The 15,474-nt window shown below is 42.8% G+C and overlaps 1 protein-coding gene across 1 annotated transcript in view; it reads right to left on the reverse strand.

Moving 5' to 3' along the window:
- Positions 1–15,474, reverse strand: part of lrp2b (low density lipoprotein receptor-related protein 2b) — a 124,468-nt gene that overhangs the window by 5,076 nt on the left and 103,918 nt on the right. The window contains exons 66-75 of the mRNA XM_055921948.1: positions 15,174–15,302; positions 9,942–10,073; positions 7,498–7,623; positions 7,027–7,170; positions 6,480–6,645; positions 6,046–6,174; positions 5,473–5,693; positions 4,938–5,120; positions 4,726–4,845; positions 4,321–4,408 (exon numbers count right to left, since the gene is read on the reverse strand). Of these exons, the coding sequence (XP_055777923.1) occupies positions 4,321–4,408; positions 4,726–4,845; positions 4,938–5,120; positions 5,473–5,693; positions 6,046–6,174; positions 6,480–6,645; positions 7,027–7,170; positions 7,498–7,623; positions 9,942–10,073; positions 15,174–15,302 (1,438 nt within the window). The remainder of the gene's footprint in view (positions 1–4,320; positions 4,409–4,725; positions 4,846–4,937; positions 5,121–5,472; positions 5,694–6,045; positions 6,175–6,479; positions 6,646–7,026; positions 7,171–7,497; positions 7,624–9,941; positions 10,074–15,173; positions 15,303–15,474) is intronic.

A 15,474-nucleotide genomic window follows, 5' to 3' on the forward strand; every position in this document is an offset into this window, starting at 1 on the left:
CCGGAAATAACTTTTGGATATCAGAGGGCGGTAACTCAAGAGTATTACGACCAGGAATATGACTTTCCCGAATTGGATCCTTCGTTCGTAGCCCCCCAGGGCAATTGAACTTATCCCAGAGGCGGCTCCAAGATGCCGCCGGCGGAGAAGAGGTATTCGGAGTAGACTTCTCGTCCGACTCAGGTGTGCACACCATCCACCGCTTCCAAGTATATTACTTGCTAATGTTCAGTCTTGGACAACAAAGTAGGCGAGCTCAGGGCGAGGATCTCCTTCCAGAGAGACATCAGGGACTGTAACAGTCTGTTTCACGGAATCATGTCTCTCTCGGGATATACTGTCCCCGTCCATACAGCCAGCTCGGTTCTCAGTTCATCATACAGACAGGAATAAAGAACTCTCCGGGAAGAAGAAAGGTGGGGGTGTATGTTTCATGAACTACTCATGGTGTGATAGTGTTAACATACAGAAACTCAAGTCCATTTGTTCACCCGACTTAGAATATCTCACAATAAAATGCTGACTGTATTACCTCCCAAGAGAATTCCCTTCAGTTACAGTCCCAGACGTGTATGTTCCCCCTCAAGCCGATACCACGTCGGCCCTCAAGGAACTACACTGGACTTTATGCAAACTGGAAATCACATATCCTGATTTATTGTAGCTGGGGATTTTAACAAAGCAAATTTGAGGAAAACGCTACCGAAGTTCTGTCAACATATTGACTGTAGTACTCGCTTAGGAAAAACATTAGATCACTGCTTCTCGCCTTTTCGAGACGCCAACAAGGCCCTCCCCCACCCTCCCTTCGGCAAATCAGATCACAACTCCATTTTGCTCCTCCCTTCCTATAGGCAGAAACTCAAACAGGAAGTACCCGTGCTAAGGTCTATTCAACGCTGGTCTGACCAATCAGAATCCATGCTTCAAGGTTGTTTTGATCACGCGGACTGGGATATGTTCCGGGTAGCCTCAGAGAATAACATTGACGTTTACCCGGACACGGTGACTGAGTTCATCAGGAAGTGTATAGGGGATGTTGTTCCCACAGTGTCTACTAAAATCTACCCAAACCAGAAACAGTGGGTAGATGGCAGCATTCACGCAAACCACCGCATTTAACTATGGCAAGGTGACTGGGAATATGGTTGAATACAAACAGTGTAGTTATTCCCTCCGTTAGGCAATCAAACAAAGCAAAACGCCAGTACAGAGACAAAGTGGAGTTGCAATTCAACGGCTCAGACACAAGACATATGTGGTAGGGTTTACAGACAATCACGGATTACAAAGGGAAAACCAGCCACGTCACGGACACCGACGTCTTGCTCCCAGACGAGCTAAACACCTTCTTCGCCCGTTTTGAGGATAACAGTGCCACCGACGCGGCCCGCTCCCAAGGACTGTGGGCTCTCTTTCTCCGTGGCTGACGTGAGTAAGACAATTAAGCGTGTTACCCCTTGCAAGGCTGCCGGCCCAGACGACATCCCTAGCCGCTTCCTCAGAGCAGGCGCAGACCAACTGGCTGTAGTGTTTACAAACATATTCAATCTCTCCCTATCCCAGTCTGCTGTCCCCACTTGCTTCAAGATGCCCAGCATTGTTCCTGTACCCAAGAAAGCAAATGTAACTGAACTAAATGACTATCGTCCCGTAGCACTCACTTCTGTCATCATGAAGTGCTTTGAGAGGCTAGTTACCTGACACCCTAAACCCACTTCAATTTGCTTACCGCCCCAATAGATCCATCAAGGCAAAGGGTGGCTACTTTGAAGAATCTAAAATATGATTAACACTACATGATTCTATATGTGTTATTTAATACTTTTGATGTCTTCACTGCAATGTAGAAAATAGTAAAAATAAAGAAAAACCCTTGAATGAGTAGATGTGTCCAAACTTTTGACTGGTACTGTATGTGAGGATGCTTTTTATCGACTACAACTCGGCCTTCAAAACCATTGTTCCCTCTAAGCTCACCACAAAGCAAAGCTAAGCTCACCACCACAGCCCTGGGACTGAACTCCTCCCTATGCAACTGAGTCCTGGACTTCCTGACGGGCCGCCCACCAAATGATGAAGGTAGGCAACATTACCTCCTCCACATGGGGGTCCCACAAGAGTATGTCATGTTTCCCCTCCAGTACTCCATGTATACCCACGACTGCATGGCCTCACACAGTTCCAACTCCATCATCAAGAGTGCTGACGACACAACAGTAGTAGGCCTGATTACCAACAACGATGAGATGGCCTACAGGGAGGAGGTAGGCACTGACGGTGTGGTGCCAGGTAAAAAACCTCTTAACGTCAGCAAAACAAAGGAGCCGATTGTGGACTTCCGGAGGAACCAGGCTGGGCACGCCCCCATCCTCATCAATGGGGCCGCTGTGAAGACTGTCAAAAACTTCAAGTTCCTCAGTGTACACATCTCCAAGGAGCAGAAATGGTCAGACCACACTAACACTGTGGTGAAGGAACGACAGCCACTCTAACCTCAGGAGGCTGAAGAAATTCGGCCTGTCCCAGAAGGCCCTCACATCAAAAGCATACTGTCGGACTGCATCACAGTCTGGTACAACGACTCCACCGCCGCTGACCGCAAGGCTCTACAGAGGGTGGTACGCTCAGCTGAATGCACCATTGGTTGCACACTGCCTGCTCTCCAAGACACCTTCCAGACCAGGTGTCGCAGGAAGGCCAAGAAGTTTATCAGGGACCCCAGCCACCCGAACAACGGCCTGTTCTCCCAGCTTCCATCACTCAGATGCGGGCAGTACAGGAGCATCATGGATCAAACTAACAGACTGGCCAATAGATTCTACCCCCAGACCATCAGGCTGCTGAATAGCCACCACTAGCCAGCTACCTGCTCTCAATGACATACTCTGTAAAGTGGTGTTATTTCCTTTGTATTGGCAGTTGAGAAATAATTGTTATACTCACATAAAGAGACTCTTTTTTAACAACAGTATCTGTAGTTATTGAAAAAAAACTGTCTTTCACACAATTACATTTTGAAATGTGGCTCAACTGTCAGTATGTTTGCACTTATCAGAATGCATCTCTCCCTTCACTCCATGTTTAAATAGGTGAGCGGAAGTGAGAGCCAGGACAATACAGGGACAGGGCAGATACATACTTTCATTGCAGGAAGCAGATTCATTAAAGCACATTATTGTTGACCAAATAATGGTTTTAGAGCCAAACCATCTGCAGGAACTTGTGTAGCCTAATCATCGAAATTACAGATGTAAGCAAATTTGCTTCGATAAGAGGGCAATGTTAGTGTTGTCTATCAAATTGAAAAGGCTCATTAGGCTACCTTGCTCTCATCTCTCTTCTCTGGCAACGGACCCACACGCACCTGACGAGCTATCCAACCACGTCTGTGTGTGCACTTCTACATCTTGAAAGTGTGCCTCGACTATTTGATTTTCAATTTTGTTTATTTTCTTGCCGTGGTGGCAACAATTAATAAATCCTCTACAGGACCGGTAGGTCCCCCACGGACGGATGAGCTAACGTAGGCTAATGCGATTAGCATAAGGTTGTAAGTAACAAGAACATTTCCCAGGACATAGACATATCTGATATTGGAAGAAAGCTTAAATTCTTGTTAATCTAACTGCACTGTCCAATTTACAGTAGCTATTACAGTGAAAGAATATCATGATATTGTTTGAGGAGAGTGCACAGTTATGAACTTGAAAAGTTATTAATAAACCAATTAGGCACATTTGGGCAGTCTTGATACAACATTTTTAACAGAAATACAATGGTTCATTGTATCAGTCTAAAACTTTGCACATACACTGCTGCCATCTAGTGGCCAAAATCTAAATTGCGCCTGGGCTGGAATAATACATTATGGCCTTTCCCTTGCATTTCAAAGATGATGGTACAAAAAAAATACCTTGTTTTTTCTTTGTATTATCTTTTACCAAATCTAATGTGTTATATTGTACTACATTAATTTCACATTTCCAAAAACTTCAAAGTGTTTCCTTTGAAATGGTATCAAGAATATGCATATCCTTGCTTCAGGTCCTAAGCTACAGCTAGTTAGATTTGGCTATGTCATTTTAGGCGAAAATTGAAAAAAAGGGCCGGATCCTTAGCAGCGGCACAATCTAAAGAAAACACTCTAGTCCTCTCCGTCACATTTGTTAAGATGTTTGAAGACTGAATTGAAGACATTTTAGGACATATTAAGGCTTTTAAATCAGATAAATTCATTTAAGACTTTAATACTTTTTAGGACCCGTGGACATTTAAAAATGGCACTAATAGGACAAGTTAATGTAACAGCCAACTTACATGCACATGGCCTTGTTGTCATCAAAGTAGCATGTTCCGCCATTTATACACTGACATGGAGGGGGCATGGTGGGTGGGGGGTCAAATCCTGACAGAGGTCAGAGTTCAAAGGTTAATACATGGTCAACACTAGTCAGCACAATTTCCTTCAAAGTGTTACTTCCTGTTTAAGGTATTACATCATATCCTGTCTCTGCCCAATACTAAAGTTTGGAACGGTGTCTCTCAAAAACATGTATTTTTGACCCACCTACAGCTATTCCAATTTTGTTGTGGCACACAAAATGTATTAGAAACCTAATGTGGCTAACCACAACAGTCAAACCAAGAGGAACAAGATACAGATAATTGACATTTATGATACAAGACAGGGTCATCAGTCCAAGATGGAGGAGGCTATGGTACCTGCATCACAGTCTGTGTTGCTGCCAGAGACAAAGCTGGTTCCCTCAGGGCAGGCGCAGGTGTAGCCTCCAGGTCTGAGCAGACACAAGTGACTGCAGATCCCTTTACAAGGGTTTTTCACTGACAGACACAAGTAAACAATGTCACTTAAACCTAGACTGCATTTTAATTTATATCAAACAGGAAACACAGATGTTTGAAGTGTCACTCACTGCCTATTGAGTTGTATCTCTGCTGCTGGTACACACTGATCTGGGTGAGCCAGGGCCCAGCGGTGAGCAGCTTGGTCTTGGTGCCACGGCCAAACTTGTCCTGCCGGAACACTTCCCCTTTCTCTTGCGTGCTCCAGTAAATGTGGTCCTCAAACACACTCACACTGAAAGGGTACCGCACATCTGGGCCCACAGAGACAAACACAGGGGTTAGAAATGACAGGTTATCGATTAAAGGAAATAGGGTTAGAAACCATGTAATGTACCACCTTCATTTCTGTTCATTTTCAGACCTATAAGTAATCTAATGTCAAAACGAACCAATTCTCCACAAACTTATATTGAGTGTAATGCCCCTTTAAAGAAAAAAAAAGCATCACGTTTGAATAGTAAGTCAGCTGACTGTCACAGAGAGGCATGGCAATCGTATGATAGAGTTTTGTACAAGTTAAGCAAACAATAAAAAATAGACTATTTTCAGGCATCATGTGTTTCCCTCCACCCCATGGTGTATTACTCCGCTCCTCAGCCTTACCAATATACAGTGCAGTGCGGCGGTCTTCTCCGGAAGGTAGCACCGACTCAATGCGACTCTCCTTGGCATCGGACCAGTAGACCCGGTCACCGTTGGCGTAGTCGATTGACAGGCCTGTTGGAAAACCCAGGCCGTCGGGCACCAGGACATTCCGGTGCTGCCCGTCCAACCAAGAGTACTCGATCCTGGCCGCGGTTCCCCGGTCCGCCCAGTACAGCATCCTGGACGAAGAAAGTAAAGTGGAAAAGGAAAATGAGGGATAAGTGTTTCACCTTCAGTAGATTTATTTTGTAAGGGGCTTTTCAGACGATGTCAGATTTTTTTGTCCAAAGTTTGTCCAAAATTCCAAAGAATTTCGAGGTCAACAACAAATATGACCATGTCGCATCCATGACTGCTTGCACATCAATTGTGAAAACTGTCGTACTGCGATGATCCATCAATTTGTAGTTGAAACCAGTTCACATTTTCTATTTGTTAGATTATTTTGGGAACGATTGTGAGCCTCTCGAAGCATCATCCACAGCTTCTAATACAAGCCCCAGACTCATTGCAGCCGACAATGATTCTCACCCCAGTCGAGGATTGACAGCCACAGCAGAGGGATGGTCAATGTCCGTCTTGACCAGGTGCTTCCTGTAGCGCCCATCCAGCATGGCCACCTCTATCCTCTTGACACTCGAGTCCGCCCAGTACAGGTTCCTATTCACAGGAAAATAAAGAACATGTCATGTTATGTCCCAAGCATGTTATAGCACTGCATATCAAAGTCATTCACAGCCATTAACATAAATAGAACAAGTCATGTGTAGATACCACTGCCGTGACAATTTCAGTGATCGATATATTAGCTAACAGATTACATTACATTTCCATAATGTGAACATTTCAGAATATGAATGAAACACAAAACCACACAGTAGGGGAGTATGCCCAGTTCTGCATTACAAGGGAAGCTGAACAACAAACAAACAAATAAATAAATAGGCGCAGCCATGCCATCCTACCTTCCGACCCAGTCAACAGCGATGCCATCTGGCGTGGTAATGTATTTGATGCCCAGGTCGACAGCGGCGGCTATATTGTTGCTATTGTCGTCCACTGTGGGTATATATGCCCTCTTGATGGCGCCTGCCGCATTGTCCTTCCCCTCCACCGTGAAATACACCATACCTGAGAAAGACATGGAGAGCTTAATGAGCTCTCTTTTAACATGGATACCTTATTTTTGTCAGGATTATTATTTTTGCATTATTTAGTCACTTTTGATTATAATTAGTCACTTTTTTATGATATTGATGATAATTTAGGTTTTCCATGTACGTTTAACTAACATGTTAAACACGTATTTGAATATGCATGCCTGACTTTGATAAGTAAGGTTTATTTAGAAACATAATGTTTCTTTGGGAACTTCATGTTTCTTTGTAAAATTAAAAATATATATACAGTATATATATAATTTAAAAAATACAAATAAAAGAGTATTTTTAGTATTATCGGAGCTATTTTGTCTGGGTCATAGGAGGCAGCTAATTTGTTTGTGTGACATACTGAGTCCAGTGTTGTTGTGGTCCCAGTCATAGTCCAGAGCCATGATGTGCTCCTGCTCCTCGAGGAAGTCATGGTAGGCCTCCATCTGCAAGTTGAACTTCCGGATACGGATATTCTCTGGGAGCAACAGGAGAGGCCCGGCACCTGGTAAGTTTGTGTTGAAGTAAGAAAAAGTACATTTTTTAAGTTTCCCCATAAAACGTTTCTCCAGAAACATCGATAAATTAATAGGAACTGTAATAACAACAATATTGTTACTCTTTGTTCATAATAGTTTTAATTATTTTGAAATCCCAAACACTCAATTTATAGGCCTAAACAGTACTACAATTAGATAAAACCAACAAACTGTTAATTTGCAAATTAGACAACTGGTTTTTAATTAGCAAAATACTTAGCAATTAGCATATTTCTCAAACAAAGCTTTAGGCCTCAGGTCTAAACAACAGTATGGTAGAGGTGTGAACTCACCCTCAGCTTCACACTGGTTGCCATTACCCACTTTGCGGTACCCGGGGGCACACTCACATTCGTACCCGCCCTTGGTGTTCTTGCAGATCTGCGGGCAAGTCCCATGTACCTCACACTCATTGATATCTGGGGAAAATGTTGGTAGAAAGTTAACTATATGTGCTTGTTATTGTTTATAGGGTAGCAAGGTCTAGGTAGGGGTGTCTGGATGTTAGGAAGTGAGTTTGCCCTCCATATTGTAAACATTGACTTAAATCTTTTTTTTTGGACAAAGAATTGACCAATAGTGTATATAACCACAAAAGGTAGTTGTACTAATGCTGCTTTTTACAACAAACACTTTGATTCATGTTCTTTCAGAGGGTCATCTACGCTTCGTTGATTGTGTTTCATTGTTTTCAGTGAACAACAACTCCACAAGGAAGAGATGGAATGAAGGCAATGATCCAGTTAATAAACAATATTCATGTTGTTTATGTCTGTGTGGGTGTAGTGTAAGTTGAATGTTGTTTAAGTGAATGTTGGAGTGTGTATGGTGTGTATGTGCAAGCATTAGGGCTGTCCCCGACTCCAGAAAATCTTGATTGGTCGAAATTTTTGAAATGTGTATTTTTCCATATATAGACACATCCTATGTGTTTTAATCAAATCAACTATATGCACTGAGCTTGTCTGGTGCTTGAAGCGCTCTGTTTGATTAAATAATTAACCTCAGGTCGATGTCCGCGCCCTCGTGGAAATCAAAGTCGCATAATACAAAAAATCCCCATAAAAAAAGTCTGTCAGTTTAAACTAGAGATATCAATTTTGCATTGGATGCCTCTCGGTCAACCGCATCCGCCTAAGTGACACTTCCGTAACCGCAGTGGCAGGTGATAGAACGGTGTTTGTCAGAACATGGCGACCCGAAGATCGGTATACTCACAAAATAGTCTGTAGCGTCCGAACGGATTGGCCTAGAAACTATTATGACCCCTCTATGGAAAGATGAGAATCTTGCTCTATGACACCCCCCACAAGCGTCTTGGGACTCATCTGCAGTCGGTACAACCGATTTGCCAACGTCTGTCTGTAGCATCCAAACGGTTTGGGCTACACACTAATATGACCCCTCTGTGTAAAGGTGAGACTCTTGTTTTGCTCGAGGCCTCAAAAGACTTGTCCGAAGGTCCCATTGTACTAGTTGAAACAATTTATGGAAGTACAGTATATGGACACTGTTTAGTGACAAAAATAAGGGGTTAAATACATGTACAAAAAATACAACAAATGTTTCCTGATCTTTCTTACATCTCTCAAATATAGGATAGACACTTCAGAACAAACTTCCTTTAGATTTTGTTGTTGACTATGTTGTTCCATGTAGTGAATCTGCTATTCAATGCGTTTGTATGGGCTAATCGCAGTAACGCCCCCCCAAAAAATTTGTTATATTTTTTGTAATATATTTTTTTGATACTTCAAGGGGTCATAAAATTCTAAAAAATCTAATAGCAAAATAATCCTTGGTATGACCTTCTTAAAACAATTCCATATAGCTTATAAACAACTAACCCTACTAATGATAATGACATTACTTATAATGATGATCATGAAAATAGCAATAACAAGGAGATCAAGAAAAGGAGGCTTATTGTTATTATAAATATTATTTTCCTGACAATTTGGAACAGTATAAACACTAAATAAACAAGTAATACCAGAGAGTCTGTGCTAATGAAAAAACTATAGCACAGCAAATATTAAAAACAGCCGAATTTGTGAAATTGTTTATCCGACATGTTGTGTTGCATGAGGCTTGGTACTGACGGAATCAGTAGGCAATTAAAGAAACACTCAAACAGGCAACACAAGCAGGATCTGTCTTATTTCTGGAGATAAAGTATATATGGATGATTAAAAAAAAACAGGCACATTTAACAGTTAGGCTATTGATTATAGACCTAATTAAGTTCGGGTTTCCTCTCTCCTCACTTTTCTGAGACAATTAAGGCAAGGGCTGTTTTCTCGTCTCCTAACTCCGCTGCTGCCTCCACCACATTGTTCTAAACACCAATATACTGGTTAACTTTGCTATTATGCACATAGCAACATGGTCTAGGAAAAGGCACGAATTCAAAGGCGCACTCACGTTTCAGAACTGTGGACAGCAACCACTATCAAACGAGGGAGAAAACGCATTTGTTATAAAATATATATATATTTTTTTATTAGTGTTGTACCATTGTCCTTAACCATATACAATTTCAGTAGCACATGCCTTAGTGATGGACTGCACCATCCCCACAGCCCCCACAATGGAGTAGTCCACTCAGACAGGTGTCTTGTACACCATGATTTATATATTTTTTGCTCAACTAAAGAAATCTCGGTCAAACAAAAAACAGCCTATCGACCAGACAACTAAATTGGATCAACCCTAGTGAGCATGTCTATGTGTGTACCTTTGCAGTTGAAGGTGCTGTCCGGGTCCACTCTGTATCCAGGTCTACAGGAGCAGATGAAGCCGGTCTTGTTCAGGTTGGTACACTCGTGCTGACACAGTTTCTCCTCACAGGTGCGGTCATGGCCAAAATCTGAAACAGGGCACACAATGGGTCACTTTCTCCATTTGTCTAAATCAGCTTTTGTTAATATCACACTAATAAACAATCGTTTAAAGGTAAGGATTCTGGTTCAGGCTATGAAAGTAGGATTAAAGTAAGGTAGAGCAGCCTTTCTCAACCCAATCCTCGAGGCCCACCAGTCATTCCATCGTTTAGTTGTACTCCAACACCTGCACACCCCTCGCTGATTAGTTCACTAGTTTCAGTGGTGTTTGAATACATCAAATACATGGAATTGCGATTGAGAAAGGCTGAGGTAAATGACCTACTTACATTACATAATAGATACTGTGAAGATAGCATCTGCATAAGGACAATCCATCTTCACTTATACATTTGAAATGTGTTAGTTTGTCAAATATGTTGTGTAATTCCGCCCAAATTGTGTTTCATATCATTCAAACCTTGCTATACATGTACCATCAACTTCACCTTCAACAGTTTCAAGTGTTTGTCTTGTCAGTTTGAGTGTGTTCAAATGTGTTGATTTGAATTACTGTGTTAATTATTGACCTTAATTATTGTGTGTTGCTTTAGAATGGTGTCTGTTTGAACAGTGTAGGAGAAATACTTAATGAAAGGAGGTAGACATGCTTTTATGCTCGGCAGGAAAGTTTGTTGATTTTATAACCTTTAGCATAGTTTTTTATTTTTGTTTTTTATTTCACCTTTATTTAACCAGGTAGGCCAGTTGAGAACAAGTTCTCATTTACTACTGCGACCTGGCCAAGATAAAGCAAAGCAGTGCTGATTTGTAGGGATCCAGGTTTTGCAGCTCTTTCAGAACATCAGCTGTCTGGATTTGGGTGAAGGAGAAGCGGGTGGGGCTTGGGCAAGTTGCTGCAGGGGGTGCAGAGCTGTTGCCCGGGGTAGGGGTAGCCAGGTGGAAAGCATGGCCAGCCGTAGAAAAATGCTTGTTGAAATGATCGATTATCGTAGATTTATCGGTGGTGACAGTGTTTATTAGCCTCAGTGCAGTGGGCAGCTGTGAGGAGGTGCTCTTATTCTCCATGGATTTTAGTGTCCCAATACTTTTTGGAATTAGTGCTACAGGATGCACATTTATGTTTGAAAAAGCTAGCCTTAGCTTTCCTAACTGACTGTGTATATTGGTTCCGGACTTCCCTGAAAAATTGCATATCGCGGGGGCTATTCGATGCTAATGCAGAACGCCACAGGATGTTTGCGTGCTGGTCAAGGGCAGTCAAGTCTGGGGTGAACCAAGGGCTATATCTGTTCTTAGTTCTACATTTTTTTTAATGGGGCATGCTTATTTAAGATGGTGAGGAAAGCACTTTAAGAGCAACCAGGCATCCTATACTGACGGGATGAGGTCAATATATCTGAAGTGTTTTAGGGAGCGTTTGATAGTGATGAGGGGTGGTCGTTTGACCGCGGACCCATTACTGAGGCAGTGATCGCTGAGATCCTGGTTGAAGACAGCAGAGGTGTATTTAGAGGGCAAGTTGGTCAGGATGATATCTAAGAGGGTGCCCATGGTTACGGATTTAGGGTTGTACCTGGTAGGTTCCTTGATAATTTGTGTGAGATTGAGGGCATCTAGCTTAGATTGTAGGACGGCCAGGGTGTTATACATATCCCAGTATAGGTCACCTATCAGTACAAACTCTGAAGATAGATGGGGGGCAATCAATTCACATATGGTCTCCAGGGCACAGCTAGGGGCTGAGGGGGGTCTATAACAAGTGGCAACGGTGGGAGACTTGTTTCTGGAAAGGTGGATTTTTAAAAGTAGAAGCTCAAATTGTTTGGGCACAGACCTGGATAGTATGACAGAACTCTGCAGGCTATCTCTACAGTAGATTGCAACTCCGCCCCCTTTGGAAGTTCTATCTTGTCGGAAAATGCTGTAGTTGGGGATGGAAATGTCAGAATTTTTGGTGGCCTTCCTAAGCCAGGATTCGGACACGGCTAGGACATCAGGGTTGCCGGAGTGTGCTAAAGCAGTGAATAAAACAAACTTAGGGAGGAGGCGGAGGAGAGGAGGCGTCTGATGTTAACATGCATAAAACCAAGGCTTTTATTGTTACAGAAGTCAACAAATGAGAGCGCCTGGGGAACAGGTGTGGTGCTGGGGGCTGCTAAAGGTTATAAGAACTGGTCGCCTAGTGCGTTCGGAACAGAGAGTAAAAGGTGCAGATTTCTGGGCGTGGTAGAATAGATTCAGTGCATAATGTACAGACAAGGGTATGGTAGGATGTGGGAACAGTGGAGGTAAACCTAGGCATTGAGTGACGATGAGAGGTTTTGTCTCTAGAGGCACCAGTTAAGCCATGTGAGGTCACCGCATGTGTGGGGGGTGGGACGAAAGGGCTATCTAAGGCATGTTGGGCGGGGGGCTCTACAGTAAAATAAGACAATAATAACTAACCAAAACAACAATAGACAAGGCATATTGACATTAGGGAGCGGCATGTGTATCCGAGTGATCATAGGGTCCAATGAGCAGCAATAGGTGAGTCAGGGAGCCTTCGGTAGTCGCTACTACGCTAGGCGAGCTGAGACACGGCGATTCAGAGAGCTAGTGAGCCGGTGATAGCAGATGGGCTTCGGCGATGTTGCAATGGAAAAGCCTGTTGACAACACCTCGGACGATTACGTCGGCAGACCAGTCGTGATAGATCGGCAGGGTTCCGTGTCGGCAATAAAGAGTCCAGGCCAATTGGCAAAAGAGATATAGTAGCCCAAGAATTAGCTGGTAGACCTCTTCGGCTAGCCGGGAGAAGGCCTAGCTCGAGGCTAGCTCAAGGCTAACTGGTGCTTGCTTCGGGACAGAGGTGTTAGCCAGCAATAGCCACCCGATTGCAGCTAGCTAGCTGTGACGATCCGGTGTAATGGTCCAGGGCTTGCTGCAGGAATCCGGTGATGAGGTAGAAAAAAAAGTCCGATAAGTTCTGGGTAAATATCGCGCTGTGTAGACTGGCAGATATTGACCGAGCTGAAGCTGGCTGGTGTCCGAGTTAACGGTGAAGACCGCTAGCAGTGGCTAACTGACTACTAGCTAGTAGCTAGTTAGTTGGCTAGCTTCTGATGGGGGTTCCGATTAGCAGAACCGCACCACATTGGGTGAGGCGGGTTGCAGGAAAGTCTATTCAGTTCGTAGATGGAAAGTGAGATTAAAATATATACGAAATATATACGAAAAAAAATGAGGAAAACTACTATTTACACGGGACAAGACAAACACGTCCGACTGCTACGCCATCTTGGATCAATCGTCTGTATTTTAACCTCTTTTTTAACCCATCAGTTTTATAATAATTATTTTCAGATTTAGAAAATGTTCCAAGTCCAGTTACCATTTTAATTAACCTCAGTGTGCATCGGTACGGCCAGTTCCTTCACAGATACAGTTGAAGTCGGAAGTTTACATAAACCTTAGCCAAATACATTTCAACTCTGTTTTTCACAATTCCTGACATTTAATCCTTTTAAAAATTGCCTGTCTTAGGTCAGTTAGGATCCCCACTTTATTTTAAGAATGTGAAATGTCAGAATAATAGTAGAGAGAATTATTTATTTCAGCTTTTATTTCTTTTATCACATTCCCAGTGGGTCAGAAGTTTATATACAGTCAATTAGTATTTGGTAGTATTGCCTTTAAATTGTTTAACTTGGGTCAAACGTTTCGGGTAGCCTTCCACAATAATGACAGAGCTGATGTAACTGAGTCAGGTGTGTAGGCCTCCTTGCTCGCACACGCCTTTTCAGTTCTGCCCACACATTTTCTATAGGATTGAGATCATGGCTTTGTGATGGCCACTCCAATACCTTGACATTGTTGTCCTTAAGCCATTTTGCCACAACTTTGGAAGTATGCTTGGGGTCATTGTCCATTTGGAAGACCCATTTGAGACCAAGCTTTAACTTCCTGACTGATGTCTTGAGATGTTGCTTCAATATATCCACATAATTTCCTCCCTCATGTTGCCATCTATTTTGTGAAGTGCACCAGTCCCTCCTGCAGCAAAGCACCCCCACAACATGATGCTGCCACCCCCGTGCTTCACGGTGTTCTTCGGCTTGCTTTTCCCTCCAAACATAATGATGGTCATTATGGCCAAACAGTTCTATTTTTGTTTCCTCAGACCAGAGGACATATCTCCAAAAAGTACGATGTTTGTCCCCATGTGCAGTTGCAAACCGTAGTCTGGCTTTTTTATAGCGGTTTTGGAGCAGTGGCTTCTTCCTTGCTGAGTGGCCTTTCATGTAGGACTCGTTTCACTGTAGATATAGATAATTTCGTACCCGTTTCCTCCAGCATCTTCACAAGGTCCTTTGCTGTTGTACTGGGATTGATTTGCACTTTTTGCACCAAAGTATGTTCATCTCTAGGAGACAGAACGTGTCTTCTTCCTGAGCGGTATGACAGCTGCGTGGTCCCATGGTGTTTATGCTTGCGTACTATTGTTTGTACAGATGAACGTGGTACCTTCATGCGTTTGGAAATTGCTCCCAGGGATGAACCAGACTTGTGGAGGTCTACAATTTTTTTCTGAGGTCTTGGCTGATTTCTTTTCATTTTCCCATGATGTCAAGCAAAGAGGCACTGAGTTTGAATGTAGGCCTTGAAATACACCCACAATTACACCTCCAATTGACTCAAATTATGTCAATAAGCCTATCAACAGCCTCTAAAGCCATGACATCATTTTATGTAATTTTCCAAGCTGTTTAAAGGCATAGTCAATTTAGTGTATGTAAACTTCTGACCCACTGGAATTGTGATACAGTGAATTATAAGTGAAATAATCTGTCTGTAAACAATTGTTGGAAAAATTACTAGTGTCATGCAAGGTACTGTAGATGTCCTAACCGACTTGCAAAACTAGTTTGTTATAGTTTGATAACAAGAAACTTGTGGAGTGGTTGAAAAACGAGTTTCAATGACTCCAACCTAAGTGTATGGAAACTTCCGACTTCAAATGTACATTGCAGATGATGGTTACTCATTTGTAATGTATCAATAATGTAATACAAATAATTATGAGCAATGGGGTTTTGCTCTCTCAGAAGATTCATGTTGTGAGAGAATGATGTTGAACTCACTGCAGCCTATCTCGTCAGTGAGGTCCCCACAGTTGTCATTGTGGTCACACACATAGGGCAGGGCTACACACTGTCCATTGGTACATTTGAACTCCTGGAGGGTGCAAGGAGCCAGGGTGGGCTCACGGCCTGTAAGGAAACACACACACACACTAGGATGAACACACACACACGCTAGGATGAGTACACAAACACACACTAGGATGAACACACACACTAGGATGAGTACACACACATACACAAGCATGAATGCAAACACACAGGCACACACAAATATTTAAGACACAATCAAAAGGTGCAT

This window comes from Salvelinus fontinalis, chromosome 1 (genome assembly GCF_029448725.1).
Source record: "Salvelinus fontinalis isolate EN_2023a chromosome 1, ASM2944872v1, whole genome shotgun sequence".
Classification (NCBI taxonomy): domain Eukaryota; kingdom Metazoa; phylum Chordata; class Actinopteri; order Salmoniformes; family Salmonidae; genus Salvelinus; species Salvelinus fontinalis.